Genomic DNA, 15207 nt, shown 5'->3' on the forward strand with positions numbered 1-15207 from the left:
CCTAGCCACAGAACAGAAGCATTCAGAAACTGGCTAGAGAGAGCACTTAGGAATGCAGGAATTTAACTGCTTTAACGCTGCTCTTTCTCTCACGTATCTGGATTTTCCTTAAATCACAAATTATCACTAGCTATCCTTGTTAATTTATTCAAAGTAACATGAGTCCAGGTGAAAAGGCACACTCTAACAAGTGCTCAGTTGTTCCTAGTCTGCTCCTAGCTTACTTGAGAGGTTCAATACAGTTAAAAATAAATAAATAAATAAATAACCTGCTGAAGTAGCCTGAAGTAGTGGAAAACTCGGAAAATGTCCCAAGCCCTACACACCCTCCAGTTGTAATCAATGCTGCAGATGATGATAAAGATGATGATGGTGAGCATGGTTTGGTTCTTGGAAGGAATTTGTGCTGTAAATGATTGTGTAAGTCTTTGGTTCTTGGAAGGAATTTGTGCTGTAAATCAATGTATAAATCACAGATGACCTGAGGTCTGACTAGCGATAGGGCAGGCAGTCTGGTCAGGTCACTGGTGGCTTTGTCTGGCAGTCAGTGGACAGAACCTGAAATGTTGGAGGAAAGCTTAGAACCACTCTTGGCTTTAGTTGGTCTGTTGTGTAAAGCTCTATGTGAAACTAGGAAGGAAATTCCTTTTTTTTTGTCTGAAGAGTAATATGTTGTGTAGTAGTTAAAGCTGCAGAGAGAATCTAGAGTCCTAGATGTTTTGTCCTAGGGTAGTCTACTTACGAGTTCATCAGGTCAGTGTAGCTGTATTAAAAAAAAAAAAAAAAAAAAAAAAAAGCTTTTTTATAGGAACCATGGACTGAAGTGTCATTGCATGAGCTACATAATCACGAACAATCTGGCCTATGCATAACTGAATAGATTTTTCCCCTTCAGACCAGCTTTCTGCGGAAGGAGAAGAAACTAAAACTCCCGTCCAGCAACCAGCTGAGGAAGGCCAAAATGGATTACGGATGATTTCCACTCGGAAAGCCAGTGCTACTACTGCTAAACAAGGTATTCCAGCACCTGTAGTAGGATAAATCGGAAGGAGAACTTGACAATTAACTCAAAAGCAATGTGGCGTAAAAACACAACAGAATGTAGGGGTGCTGAATGGACTCGGTTATTTCCATGATCTCATTTCTCCCTGATACCATCATGTGCCCATTGGGTCAGAAAGTTGAACTCCTTTTCTTTCCTTTTGGAGAACAAAACAGGGTCACAGCATGGAGTTTAAATGGCTGCACGTGCAGCCTGGCAACCACTGTTGAAAGCCATATCTAACGATAGAGGGATCTAATATCACGTAAATGGATTAAAATTAAAACTACAGTTTTTACCCTGAAGGGTGAAAGGAGGGGCAAAATGCCATTGATTCTATGGTTGTTTCACTTGTGAGGAGTGTTGACAGGCTTTATTCTAAATACTTCTGAAAGTTCCTGAGCACTAAGAAGCCTGAGGATCTGTGGTCCTCAGTGAGTGCCTCTAAGCCTTAGTCTCATTAACTGTTTTCTGTTTTCAGAGGACGGTCTGAATTTTGGAATAAAAACACTTGAAGAAATCAAATTGCAGAAAATGAAGGAAAAAACTAAGAGACACGGTGGTGAGTTAATATTCCCTACTTTCTTACCCTCTTCACCTTCATCCTGTGTGATGATTTTTCTTTCAAAAAAAAATTCTTCCAGTAATACCGGGTAGCTGGCTATGCTTTGGTGAATCCAACTATTTGCCAAAGAAGTGAAATTTGATTGGCTTCAGAATGGCAGGTGATGGTGGCTGGGAGCTGCTTGAGGGATAGACTTCCATGTTTAGCTGGGGGCATCGAGCAACCTGATTCTCAGCCAGCTGGTATTCTAGATGGGAATTCCAAGGGCAACCAGAGGCAAATTAGTCACCTCTCTTATTTGCATGCTCTGGTCACTGTATGTTTGACAGTAATGAATAATTACAGTTTTTTGTTCTTCGTGATAGTTTTTTCTGTTTGGTAAACTTCCTTATGTTTTGCTTGCTCTGAGCAGAAGGTCCTTCAAGATCTTCTCTTCCTCCCGTCGATTCTATGATTTTTCCTGCTCCGGAAAAGGAAAATGTCCGGACAGTGGTGAGAACTGTGACACTGTCTACAGAGGAAGGTAATAATTAATGCTTTTGTTTTGATTTCATTACTCCTCAACTGGAAGGTTAAGCAAGAAGGAAGGCAATTCACCCCTGTTAGCCTCCTGGTGCTGCCGCCTTCTGTTCAAAACATGCTTTTATGCTGAAAGTCCCTGGTTGTACTGGAAAGCTTTGGTGCTCAGGTTAAGTGCAGTAGCAGGAGAAAGAAAAAAATGTGTCAGTATGCAAATAGGGGGATAACTGAAAAACAGGAGAGTAACGAGAAGAAAGAGCTCTAGAGGACAGTGCTATGTAAGAAGCAATTTCTGAAGCTTTAAAGAGGCTGACAGTGGCACGTGTGGACAGTAGTGCGATAGGAGTCTGTGTATAAATTATATTGTTTAGAGTTGTGCAAATTCCTTTGAAAGGGAAAGAAGTGAAGAAGTACTTTTACTCATAGACATTCACCTTAGAAAGGAATATTTCTCAGCATTGGTACCTAATAATATTCTGCTTGCTTATGCAGCTCTGTTCTGCACAAAGTATAGCTGTCAAGCAGACTCAGATTCATTCTCGACTACATTCAGCTGGAATTTGAGGCAAACACTGAGACTATGGATACTTTTTCTAAGTTAATTATAGTTGTAATATGAGTTTGTGTGGTTTAGCTGTCAAAACAGTGTCTTGCTGGGTTTTTTTGGACATGGGCTAACAGTATACTATTTCTATTGGCTACTGGTCTCTATGAAATAGAAAAATTTTACTTTTGTTTTAGGGGAGGAACCTGTGGTTCGACTAGATCTTGCTGAGAAACAAGGAAAACGGAAAGCCTCCGTGGGTAAGAACTTTTTATGAGCTGTTATTTAGGTGCCGCCTTCTCTATATGACTGCATCGAAGAGTATTTTTGACGTGTGAGAGGAAAATGCGTTGCAGTGGAGATCTGTGTTGACTGCAGAAATGGCAAAAAAACCATTTAGCAGCTGAAAGGCAATTTTATGAAAATATGCTTGAAAAATAGAAGCTTGTGGTTGACTGTTCTCAAATCTTCCTGCAAAGAAATGTTCTTAAAATATTCCTTGTTTTCTCTGTCTGAAGCTGATGTAAGCGCCCTTCCCGTGAAGCGCAGCCTTGCTGAAAGGCTGGGGAAGAAGGTGGAGGTTCCGGGAAATGCTGACAAAGCACCAAAGAGAGGTACAGCTACTAAACAGGCATCTGGATGTGATTCACGGGTTTTGTATTTAGGCTCTCTGTTTGTCCTTTTCCTGCGATGTTTCTTTTTGCATGTTGGCTGAGGTCTTAATCACCGGGATTCAAAGTTACCTTTCCTGCCTTGTTTTCGAATGTGAACACAAAGTTGACGTTTATGCAGCCTCCCTAATTTGGTCTTTTTCTGTTTTGCAGTTCAAGTTCCCAAGTCTGTGAAGGAGAGACTAGGATTACCTTCTCAACGGACTAGTACTGCGAAAGGTAACAACTGGCTATTAAATATACTTTCTCCTTCTTCCTTTCCGTGAACTTAGACCGTTTTCATACAGCCCTAAAAAGGAATTCAAATGAAAACAAAGAACTGGTTCCCCTTGCTCGAGTGCTGAAGCTCTTCTGACAGCCACTATCAGAAATCTGCCTCTAGGTGTGTGTTTATTTTCCGCTTGTGCCTTGTCAAGGTTTTAAGCTGCTTCTGTGAACCATCATATACAATTAGAATAGAGCCACTGCCAGGAGCAGGAATTTGAAATGCAGTCTGAAAAAGTAATCAAGTAAACTAGCATTTCTGTGTAGCAACTCTCTCTGGATAGGGCTGGTCTTCAAAATACAACAAGTGGCTCAGAGGAGGAGGAGAATGTTAGGCTATTGTCCTAAGATGGGTTATTGGGAACGCTCAGGCTTAGTTTTCCTTAGTACTGTGACAAATTTTGGAGACTTAAACTATTGTTGGACTCTCTTTAAATGCTGGTGCTTCTCATTTCTTGATGATGACAGGGAAGGCTGCTAAGCCAAAGGGAGAGATCCATGTGAAAACACTGGAGGAAATCCATCGTGAGAGAGCTCTTCGAGAAAGTCAAGCCAAAGCCCAGGCTGAATGGCATGGTAAAACCAAAGATCCCAGCGCAGGGGCAAAAATTGAGGGTGAGCCCAAGAAGCAGAGTGTGCTCACTCTTTCCGGGCCCAGCAAAGTGCAGTCGAAGGAGCCGGCAGGTAAAGCCAAGCCAGAAGGAGAAGTGCGTGTTAAAACCCTGGAAGAAATAAAGCGCGAGAAAGCTCTGCGGATGCAGCAGAGTGGAGGAAATGTGCCAGCTCCCCCAGCACAACCTGGACCTGCCCCAGCCGGGCAGAAATCGTTATGGAACACAAAGCTATCAGGTAATAAGATGCTTTAATACCTGCCCCGGTGAGGTGCTTCCCATATTGAGCAAGTTCCATTTGCTCAGGATCTGCTTTGCTTTTTCCTTCAATGCGGAGGATAAAAGAGTTTAAGGCTACAAAGTTCAAAGGCAAAGAAGGGCCAGAACGTGCAACCATGTCTGTTTTCGTTAATTACGTGATGGTATTCTGTATTTCCCACTAGAAAATTAACACATTGAGGGGCTTTTTAGTCTAATTTTGGTATTCTGTTTTTTTCTGCCATCTGTTTATGGTATGAAGTCCTCCCTGTGTTGAGTTCAAGTTCACCTTCCTCTTTGGCATGTGTTGCTTAGCTTGACACGTGTATGTGTTTGTAAAGCATGCATCAGCATCTTAATGTGGGGGGCCAGTTTCTGTCAAAAATGACAGAGGATCAAAGGCCTCGTTGTTAAGATTATATCAACTTTGTAAAATGAGATTGTGTGAGGGAGATAAGGAGGGCTTAAAGGCTGCATGCACTGCACATTGTAGCCTTTCTCTCTGTCTCACGGGACACGAGGAAATAAACACACAAAGAAAACAAGTACCCAGCTTTCTTTCGTTTCTTCTCCTGCCAGCCAGACGTTAGGTCAGGAATGGGAGACTAGAATATGACTCTACAAATTTGGATTTTGTAGAACAACTTAATAAATTTTGTGGGACATCACTGCAGGGGAGAGGAAGCTGGTACAACAGTTGCATACACTCTCTTGTCTTACTATACCTGCTGCTTTTCCTTTCCTAGAGGGAGCAAGACTTTAAATACAAAAGCTGTCAACATTTGTGAATCTTACTAGACTTCATACAACGTCTTAGAGTATTGCTTGCACTTGGGATCGCTCTGTGTCTGAGTTTCCCTCGTCCTGGATTATGATTTACTGTAGCCATTCACTTTCTTTGTTCCTTTGTATGGATTGTTGGTAGACGGAGTTTACTATGTGGAAGATATTGCTGAGAATCCAGGCAATGGCAGTGTAATTCTGCTGGCCAAATACAGTTAACTGTGTAGAAGGGCCGTGGAAATGAGGAAGAGAACGTGGATTTTTCATGAGGCAGAGCAAGACTGTATCAGTTCTCTCTTCCTTTTACTCTAGCCAACTTTAACATGTTTGCGAAGCCTTGGGATGGGAAAGTCGCTTCCCCCAAGAAGAAGGCACTGAAACGTAAGGCACCTGGCAGTTTTCCCTCTGCTGTAGCAGCTGTGAAACCACGGACTGCCTCCGATGCAGACACAATGGGACCTCCAGCCAAAAAAGCAGCTATGGTAAGGACAGGGGCTAATGCAGAAATGGATCCCTTGTAAAATTTATACCCTCCTCTAGGAGAAAAGATGGAAAACTCAAATGTTCTACAGGCCTTCTGTTTCCTTTTAAATCCAGTAGCTGCCTACAGAATTCTTGTAGTACCCTTCCATATTTATTAGATTAATGGCACTATTTACTTAGTCCTCTGTGATTCTGTGATTTCTCTGGTGTGGAGGATTTTGTCCATTAATGCTGTGTTCTTAAAAGACACAAGATCATTAGTAACCTCCAAGTGAATATTAACTTTCTTCAGGAGCACCTTGGTTTTGTATTTTGGCTAAGGCTCCGCAATGCCAGAGGAGAAGCAGCATGGAGGAAAAAGCTAGTAAGGAATCTTTTACCCATGAGTCCTAAACACTGTTTTGCTGCTTTCTAGGCTGTTCCAGCCACGCTGGAGCACGTCCCAGCCACCAGACTTGAAGAAAATCCCCAAAACAGGTGATGACCACAACTTGTTCTTTTTCTCAATCGGTGTATATCCCCAGTGAAACATAAGTTCTGTCACAGGTGGGGAAAAAAGGAGGGTTCTGAGATAATTAAAGCCCAAATCCATCAGAGGATAAGTCACTTATTTATCTTATAAGATAAATAAGTCACGTGAAATGACTTCCTAGCAGCTAGCAGGAATGCTTAATTAGACTTACTTTCTTTAAATGCTGCAAGTCGGTACAGCTTTCCAGTGACTTCTTGCTCTGTCTGAATACCTAAATGAGGATGAGGTGAAGTTCTTCTACTTCCTCGTGAGGTGATAAATGATGAGTAGTGTCCTCTGCCTTTTGGTCCTCAAGAATGCCACCCGAACAAACATACAAGGTGACAAGAGTGCAGGGAGAGCAGAGGGAAGTGATGGCTGCAGATCAGCTTCCTGTAGTGGGGAGCAAACTCTGCTGAGGGTGCCGTGGGAAAAATGACTAACTTAGTAAACAGATATTTGCAGATGGAGACTTCTTAACATTTTTACAGGAAAATTAAGCAAGGTGGCAAAGTGCCTCTTGCTACAAAAATTGAACCATCTCTGCTAGACTCCGGGTGCTCTGGCTTCACAGAGAAACCCCCAAACTGAAAAATGTATGAAGGGTTAGGGTTGTGGTTAGAGTTGTTAGGGTTAAAGAGAATAAGGATTTTAGGGTAAGGGGATCAAGGTTGTGGGAATAAAAATGTTTTTGCACAGAGTTACATCGTTTAGAGGGAAGGAAGATGGTATTGATATATGCTTGCAGTGATAAGAAAGCTTAACAGACAACCTTGTAAAATGCAGACAACCAGAATCCTTAGAGCAATTGGGTGGAAATCACGGTGTAAGAAACATTACCACCTCAAAGAGGAAAACAGTCAAGAAAAAAATAAAATTGACTAGTAACAGGCCAGCAGCTGTGTATTTTCTGTGAAGCACTGGATAGATTGTGAACATGGATTACCCAGTCAATGGGGAAACTGGGGAGGGTCCTGGTCACCGAGAGGAAAAAAAAAATTATATAAACTGTGTTATGGAACTAGTAGGTGGCTTGTGGGACGCCTGCCATTGCAATCGTGAATAAAAATGCTACCTCACTGAGATACTTGCCTGAGCCTATGGTATTGGTTACAGAGTGTTTCTAATAAGGTGTTAGGGTTTTAAGGTTTCAGGGCTAAGGCACTAGGGTTGGGTTTCAGGGTTAGGGTTTCCAGGGTTTAGGGTTAGGATTTTAAGGTTGTTAGGGTTGGAGTTATAAGGGTTAGGGTTTGGGGGTTAGTGTGTTAAGGTTTTAAAGTATTTTGTGGTTTTAGTGTTGATAGGGTTTTTAGGGTTAGGGTCTTAGGGTTTTAGTTATGGTCAGGTATTTAGGGTTAGGGTTTTAAGGTCTTATTTTTTTTTTTTTAAGGTTAGGGTCTCCAGCGTTAGGGCTTTGAGAATCTTTACGTTTTGGGTTAGGGTTTAGAGGGTCTTAATTTTTAGGGTTAGGGCTTTTAGGCGTAGGTCTAGTGTGGTAAATTTTATCGGGTTAGGACTGTAAGGGTTTTTAGGGTTAGGGTTTCTAGGGTTTTTTGGGGTAGGGGTTAGGGTTAGATCCGTGGGAGCCGTAGTGTTAGGGGTCAGGGTTCTTAGGGGTAAGGCCCAATATTAGGGTGGAAGGCCAAACTAAGGGGGGAGCCCCCCCCAAAATTGAAGGGTCGAAGCCCCAATTTAGGGGAAGAAACGTCAAAATTGTGGGGTCCCCCAAAATTGGGCGGAAGAGCTCTTAATATTGGGGGAAACCCAAAAAAGGAGGGTGGGGGACTCTAAAATTGGGGGGACCCCCCCAAATTGGTTGTGTCCCCCCCCAAATTAGTTGTGTCCCCCCCAAAATTGGTTGTGTCCCCCCCAATTAGGGGAGGAACCCCCAAAATTGGGTGGGCGAACCCCCATATTGGGGGGGAAGAACACTTAAATGGAAGTGTGAAATTCCAGAATTGAATGTGGACCCCCCAGAACAGTCTTTAGGGGTTTAGTGTGGTAAATTTTATCGGGTTAGGGCTGTAAGGGCTTTTAGGGTTAGGGTTTCTAGGGTTTGTTGGGGTAGGGGTTAGGGTTAGATCCGTGGTTGCCATAGCGTTAGGGGTCAAGGTTCTTAGGGGTTAGGCCTAATATTAGGGCGGAAGGCCAAAATAAGAGGGTGGGAGCCCCCCCCGAAATTGAAGGGTTGAAGCCCAAAGTTAGGGGAAGGAACGTCAAAATTGTGGGGTCCCCCAAAATTGGGCGGAAGAACTTTTAATATTAGGGGGGAACCCAAAAAAGGAGGGTGGGGGACTCTAAAATCGGTTGTGTCCCCCCCAAATTAGGGGAGGAACCCCCAAAATTGGGTGGGCAAACCCCCAAATTGGGGGGAAGAAGACTTAAATGGAAGTGTGAAATTCCAGAATTGGATGTGGACCCCCCAGAACAGTCTTCAGGGGTTTAGTGTGGTAAATTTTATCGGGTTAGGGCTGTAAGGGTTTTTAGGGTTAGGGTTTCTAGGGTTTGTTGGGGTAGGGGTTAGGGTTAGATCCGTGGTTGCCATAGGCTTAGGGGTCAAGGTTCTTAGGGGTTAGGCCTAATATTAGGGCGGAAGGCCAAAATAAGAGGGGAGGAGCCCACCCAAAATTGAAGGGTTGAAGCCCAAAGTTAGGGGAAGGAACGTCAAAATTGTGGGGTCCCCCAAAATTGAGCGGAAGAGCTCTTAATATTGGGGGAAACCCAAAAAAGGAGGGTGGGGGACTCTAAAATTGGTTGTGTCCCCCCCAAAATTGGTTGTGTCCCCCCCAAAATTGGTTGTGTCCCCCCCAATTAGGGGAGGAACCCCCAAAATTGGGTGGGCGAACCCCCGTATTGGGGGGGAAGAACACTTAAATGGAAGTGTGAAATTCCAGAATTGAATGTGGACCCCCCAGAACAGTCTTCAGGGGTTTAGTGTGGTAAATTTTATCGGGTTAGGGCTGCAAGGGTTTTTAGGGTTAGGGTTTCTAGGGTTTGTTGGGGTAGGGGTTAGGGTTAGATCCGTGGTTGCCATAGGCTTAGGGGTCAAGGTTCTTAGGGGTTAGGCCTAATATTAGGGCGGAAGGCCAAAATAAGAGGGGGGGAGCCCCCCCCAAAATCGAAGGGTTGAAGCCCAAAGTTAGGGGAAGGAACGGCCAAATTGTGGGGTCCCCCAAAATTGGGCGGAAGAACTCTTTAATATTAGGGGGGAACCCAAAAAAGGAGGGTGGGGGACTCTACAATTGGGGGGGACCCCAAAATTGGTCGGGTCCCACCAAATTAGGGGAGGAACCCCCAAAATTGGGTGGGTGAACCCCCAAATTGGGGGGAAGAAGACTTAAATGGAAGTGTGAAATTCCAGAATTGAATGTGGACCCCCCAGAACAGTCTTCAGGGGTTTAGTGTGTTAAATTTTATCGGGTTAGGGCTGTAAGGGTTTTTAGGGTTAGGGTTTCTAGGGTTTGTTGGGGTAGGGGTTAGGGTTAGATCCGTGGTTGCCATAGGCTTAGGGGTCAAGGTTCTTAGGGGTTAGGCCTAATATTAGGGCGGAAGGCCAAAATAAGAGGGGGGGAGCCCCCCCCAAAATCGAAGGGTTGAAGCCCAAAGTTAGGGGAAGGAACGGCCAAATTGTGGGGTCCCCCAAAATTGGGCGGAAGAACTCTTTAATATTAGGGGGGAACCCAAAAAAGGAGGGTGGGGGACTCTACAATTGGGGGGGACCCCCAAAATTGGTCGGGTCCCCCCAAATTAGGGGAGGAACCCCCAAAATTGGGTGGGTGAACCCCCAAATTGGGGGGAAGAAGACTTAAATGGAAGTGTGAAATTCCAGAATTGAATGTGGACCCCCCCCAGACCTGGGGAGGAATCCCCAAACTTGGGGGGGACCCCCAAAATTGGGGTTAAAGCCCCAGATCCCGGGGAGCTAAGCCCCAAATTAAGGGAAGGAACCTCAAACATGTGGTGAGAACCCCAACATTGGGGGAAAGAACCTTAATATTAGGGTGGCAGGCCAAGAAAGGATGGTGGGGGCCTCCAAAATTGTGGGGGGCTTGGAATTGGGGGGAATCCCCAAAATGGAGGGGGAACCCCAAAAGTGGGGGGGGGGACGAAGCACCAAATTAGGGGAAGGAACCCCAAAATTGCGGGGAAGAACTCTGAAATGGAGAGCTGAAAACCCGAAATTGAGGGGAAACCCCCAAAACGGCGGGAAAACCCTCCATAAACACGAAACCGGTAATGTAACAGAGCAAAAAATGGCGTCCTACGGCAAGGTGCGAGGCTCAATTTTCTGGGGAGTGCTGGGAAATGTAGTTCTTGGCCACCGGGTTTCCGGGAGTCCATATTGTTTTCCCAGAGCATGCCGGGAGATGTAGTTCTCGGACACTGGGCTTCCGGGAGGCCATGTTGGTTTCCCATCTTTGCTAGACTCCGGGTGCTCTGGCTTCACAGAGAAACCCCCAAACTGAAAAATGTACCTGCTAATATATTGGGCTCTAAATGTAGCCCTGGGTTAATTGAATAACAATCCCTGGGTAAGATTGAAGTGCAGGAGGGGTTGGCTACGGTTTTAAGAGCCGGTTTGCAGAAAAGGGATTTCCCATTAAGAAATGGCATATACTGATTGTTCTCTTCCTTGCTCTGCCAAGACCTGAAGCACATCTTGGAAGCCAGGCAGAATCCGTGGAGCCAATGGAGTTCTCAAGCTCGACTTCAGCTTCTTCCCAGCTAGAAGAAGCAAGGACACGCCGGCTGAGTTCCACAGGCAACGCGCCCGTATCTGTAGACGAGGATTTAGAGATGCTACTTTGGGAACTCTCAGACGGCATACTGGAAGCCGAGCTCGACTTGGACCCAGGGAAGGATGAGGATGACCTCCTCCTTGAGCTTTCCAAGATGATTGATGATTGAACTGCATAGTCCTATGGTATATTAAAAAAAAAAAAAAAAAAAAAAAAACAACAACAAAAAAAAACTCTTCTTCTTGTTGGATACCCTGAGGTGATCCTTTTTCTAACTGAGGCTTTGCAATGAGACTTAAAGCACAGTTGGAACTGGTAGAAATTGGCAGGATCTGCACTCAGTTGTCCTAAGTTTTCCTGCTGGTCAGAGTTAAGGTCTTGTGCATGGTTCCGTAACTATAGGTGGCTACCTTTGATATCAAGAGGACAAAGCACTTGTTTCTTTTGGCACAGAAAGATGTCCATCGGCACGCTGTGGTGGCTGTGAATTGACGTAGTGATGGAGCGATGCTCTGAAGGCTTAAACGGAAAGCTTCTTCCTTCCGCCCCCCTTGGCACAGCTCGATGTTGGGCACATTGTGAAGCCTGGGTGTTCTGATTTCTCGGACAGTTGATACCCAAATCCCGGAGTTACTATGTCAACTCTTGACTTTTATTTGTGTATGCCATTGTTTTGACTGTAATCTTTTCAGATGATGAAGCTGTAGGGACGGGAGGGAGCAAAATAATTATTCTAGCGTTGTGGACCAAACATGCTGCCAGGAGTGGTGGTGGTGGGGTCAGCCCACCCGGCCTTACTTTCAATTATCAGGGATGATAAAATGGTGTGAAAAGCAGCAGCTCTGCGATCCGGCTACGCTACCCCCACTCCCTTCTCTTGTGCTGTACCAAAGTTCCCCCAAGCTTTGGTTGGTGCTTTTTGCTGGTGACAGTAGGACTCCAGGGCGAGTAGTCGGGACTCTCCTGCAGTAACTGGGTCAATTAAGGGTTGGTTTAAGTGCCTCCTGGTTTTTAAAATTGCTCCCCTGAGCTGCTGGCTCTGCTGCCTGCTACAGCAAATGTTCGGGTGCCATCAGCGTCGCACTTGGGCGTGGGCACTGACCCTGCGGAGGAGAGCTGAGACTCGCGTGTATTGTGTACCCTGCCGCCAGTGATCGTTTTCCCCTAGCAGATCTATTTTGAATCATTTCCCTAAATTTTAGAGGAACTTTAGGCTCTTTGTGCTATGATTTGTGAAGCTGTAGGGGCCCTCAGGCATTTGCTGCTGGCAGAGGAAAACCGCTTGTCGAATTTGTTGTAAATACTTTCTGTTTGGACAACAACGCCTGTGTGTGTGTGTGTGCGTGTGTGTGTGTGTGCGTGCTTTGACGACCCCCTGCGACGCCCCAGCTCCGCGAGGGAAGCTTTGAAGCGGCTCTGGGAAAACCTCTGCGGAAGAAACCGCTGCTAGTGACTTGCGGAAAAGGGACTCCACAATCAGTGAGATTGTAAAGTAGGTATGTTTATTCAGCGCTGGGCAGCACGGGAGGTCGTGGGCATGAAGATTGATGACTCTTCCTCGTCACCGCTAGTTGACCTCTTGTCTTTGCACAGACTCAGTTGCTCCTTGGCTCTTGTCCATCTGCAGGACCAGTTTCTCCCAGTTTCTTAAGACAGGCTCACTCTCTTATTAGGAGACTGACCTTGGTAAGGGGCCCAAGGCTTCTTGCTTTAGTTAATTGGCACAATGCACCATAGTTAGCAAAGACACTAAGTAGCATCCTAGTTTAACGCTGTCAGCGCTCTATCTCTACTTGATAAGATTCTCCTAACTCCCTCTCTCACTGGAGCCCACGCAGCCCTCCGTCCTGCCGAAGGACTTCACGGGGACTTCTGCCGGCTCCGGGTGCCCGCACACACACAGAAATGGCTTTGAGAGAAAACAATCAGGAGGAGGAGAGCTCAGAGACTGCGGCCGGCTTCGGCCACCTTCCCCTCGCTTTCCCTCTCCGTGTTCAAACCGAGCACTGTTCTGCCGTCAACCTTCGCTGCCTCTGCCCGCGGCGCCGGGCTTTCGCGGGTGCCATTGCTCCTCTACATATTTTATCCTTCCTTTTGTAAGGAATGGTCCAGCAATTCGTGTCACTAAGGGATTTGAAGGGTTACCATCGAGGCCCGGGTCTAGGTGATAAGAGAACAAAGGGGTTTTTAGGGAAAAGTGCTGACTACTGCAGGGGATGTTGCTAGAGTTTCTGAAATCCGGCGCAGAGGCTCCCAAACGAGGAGGAAGGGGGAGCTGAAGGACAATTGAAGGACAAAAGCCTGAGAGGAAGACAACCAGCATTCAGCCCGAGCAAGCCCCGAGAGACCACCAGAGACTGGTACGCAGGCGCCCCTGGGAGGGGTTTCGGATTCCAGAAACCAATTCTAATAACCCTGCCTCTTCTCGAAGTAGTAATGAATATGTATTAGCCTGGGAGCATCAAAACCAGCCGCCTTACGTAACAGGCGTGCGTCCTGGGGGAGCAGAGACTCCCGGCGCACCCAGCGCTGCTTGCTTGCCTCTATTCGTTTAATAAATTGTAAACTTTGATTGTAATCCTATTTGGATTTATAACAGCCATTTATAACACTTTTTATATTTGTATTTTATTTAAGGCTGTCTTGCCCCCCTCCCCCCCCAGCCTCGCTGCTCGCCAATAAAGCTGGCGCAGGGGCTAAGGGATTTGAAGGGCCTGCTTGTACACCTAAGGGATTTGAGGGCCTGCTTGTACACCTTTGGGGACTGCCTCTTTTGGGGGGGGGGGGGGGGTGTTAGGAGCTGCTTGTATACTTTTTTAGGCATTCCTCTGAGAGGGGGTTGGGAGCTTCGTGTATACTGGGGGGGGAGGGCCTCCCTCGAGGTGGAAGCGGGGGGGGTTGGAGCGTTTCTACACTGTAGGGGCCTGCCTGTACACTTTTGGGGCCTGCCTTGGAGGGGTTGGGAACTGCTTGTACACCTTTGGGGCCTGCGTCTGCGCGGGGCGGGGGGGGTTGGGGGGTTGGAGCTGGTTTTAACCTTTCGGGCTTGCATCTGGAGGGGGTTGGGGCCTGCCTTTGGGGGGGTGGTTGTGAGCTGCTTGTATACTGTAGGGGCCTGCTTGTACACCTTTGGGGCCTGCGTCTGGGGGGGGGGTGGGAGCTGCTTGTACACTGTTAGGGCCTGCCTTGGGGGAGGGGTTGGGGCATGTGCCTTGGGGGCATGGGGTTGGGAGCTGCTTCTACGCTGTAGGGGTCTGGGTCTTGGGGGGTTGGGGCTGTTTGTACACCTTTGGGGCGTGCCTCTGGGGAGGATGGGGAGTTGCTTGTACACCTTTGGGGCCTGTGTCTGGGGGGGGGTTGGGGCCTGTGCCGGGGGGGTTGGGAGCTGCTTGTACGCTCTAGGGTCCTCTGGCAGGCTTTGGGGCCTCCCTTTGAGGGGGGCAGTTGGGAGCTGGTTGTACACCTTTGGGGCCTGAGTCTGGGGTGTGGGGGCTGGGGCTGAGGCCTGGGGCCTGGGGCATGCATCTGGGTGGTGGTGGGGGGGGGTCCAGTTCATGGGGGGGGTGGGTTGGGAGCTGCTTGTGGACAGTTGGGGTCTGCATCCGGGTGTGGCTGGGGCCTGCTTGTAGACTTCTGCAGCCTGTGTCTGGTGTTTGGGGGCTTTTCTGTAGTGTTTGGGGATTGCATTTTGGCTTTGGGATGTGTCTAGAGCTTCTGGGGCCTAGCTGTAGTGCTTGGGGCCTGCGTCTGGGGCTTTTCTGTAGCATTTTGGTAGCGTGTTTGTGATTTGGGGTCTGTATCCAGGGTTTTGCCTTTTTTGTAGTTTTCAGCTTTGTGTCTGTTTCTTTGTTGGTTGCCTGGGGTTTGGGGTTTGGATCATTAGTCAGTGTCATTAGCGTCGGGGGGTTGATATGAAGGGTTAGGGTTGTGGTTAGAGTTGTTACGGTTAAAGAGAATAAGGATTTTAGGGTAAGGGGATCAAGGTTGTGGGAATAAAAATGTTTTTGCACAGAGTTACATCGTTTAGAGGGAAGGAAGGTGGTATTGATATATGCTTGCAGTGATAAGAAAGCTTAACAGACAACCTTGTAAAATGCAGACAACCAGAATCCTTAGAGCAATTGGGTGGAAATCACGGCGTAAGAAACATTACCACCTCAAAGAGGAAAACAGTCAAGAAAAAAATAAAATTGACTAGTAACAGGCCAGCAGCTGTG

The 15207-nt window shown here is 46.7% G+C and overlaps 1 protein-coding gene across 1 annotated transcript; it reads left to right on the forward strand.

The window, feature by feature from the left end:
* The first annotated feature begins 369 nt into the window (after nucleotides 1-369).
* On the forward strand, nucleotides 370-6644 carry LOC308196803 (zinc finger CCCH domain-containing protein 11A-like). Its single transcript, XM_080596379.1, has 7 exons — nucleotides 370-2130; nucleotides 2868-2930; nucleotides 3189-3284; nucleotides 3495-3560; nucleotides 4074-4454; nucleotides 5570-5739; nucleotides 6156-6644. The coding sequence occupies exons 1-7, from the start codon at nucleotides 2058-2060 to the stop codon at nucleotides 6219-6221; spliced, it is 915 nt and encodes a 304-aa protein (XP_080452505.1). The 5' UTR covers nucleotides 370-2057; the 3' UTR covers nucleotides 6222-6644.
* The last annotated feature ends 8563 nt before the right edge of the window (nucleotides 6645-15207 follow it).

The sequence above is a fragment of the Anser brachyrhynchus genome, assembly GCF_964034855.1.
Source record: "Anser brachyrhynchus genome assembly, chromosome: 6".
NCBI lineage: Eukaryota > Metazoa > Chordata > Aves > Anseriformes > Anatidae > Anser > Anser brachyrhynchus.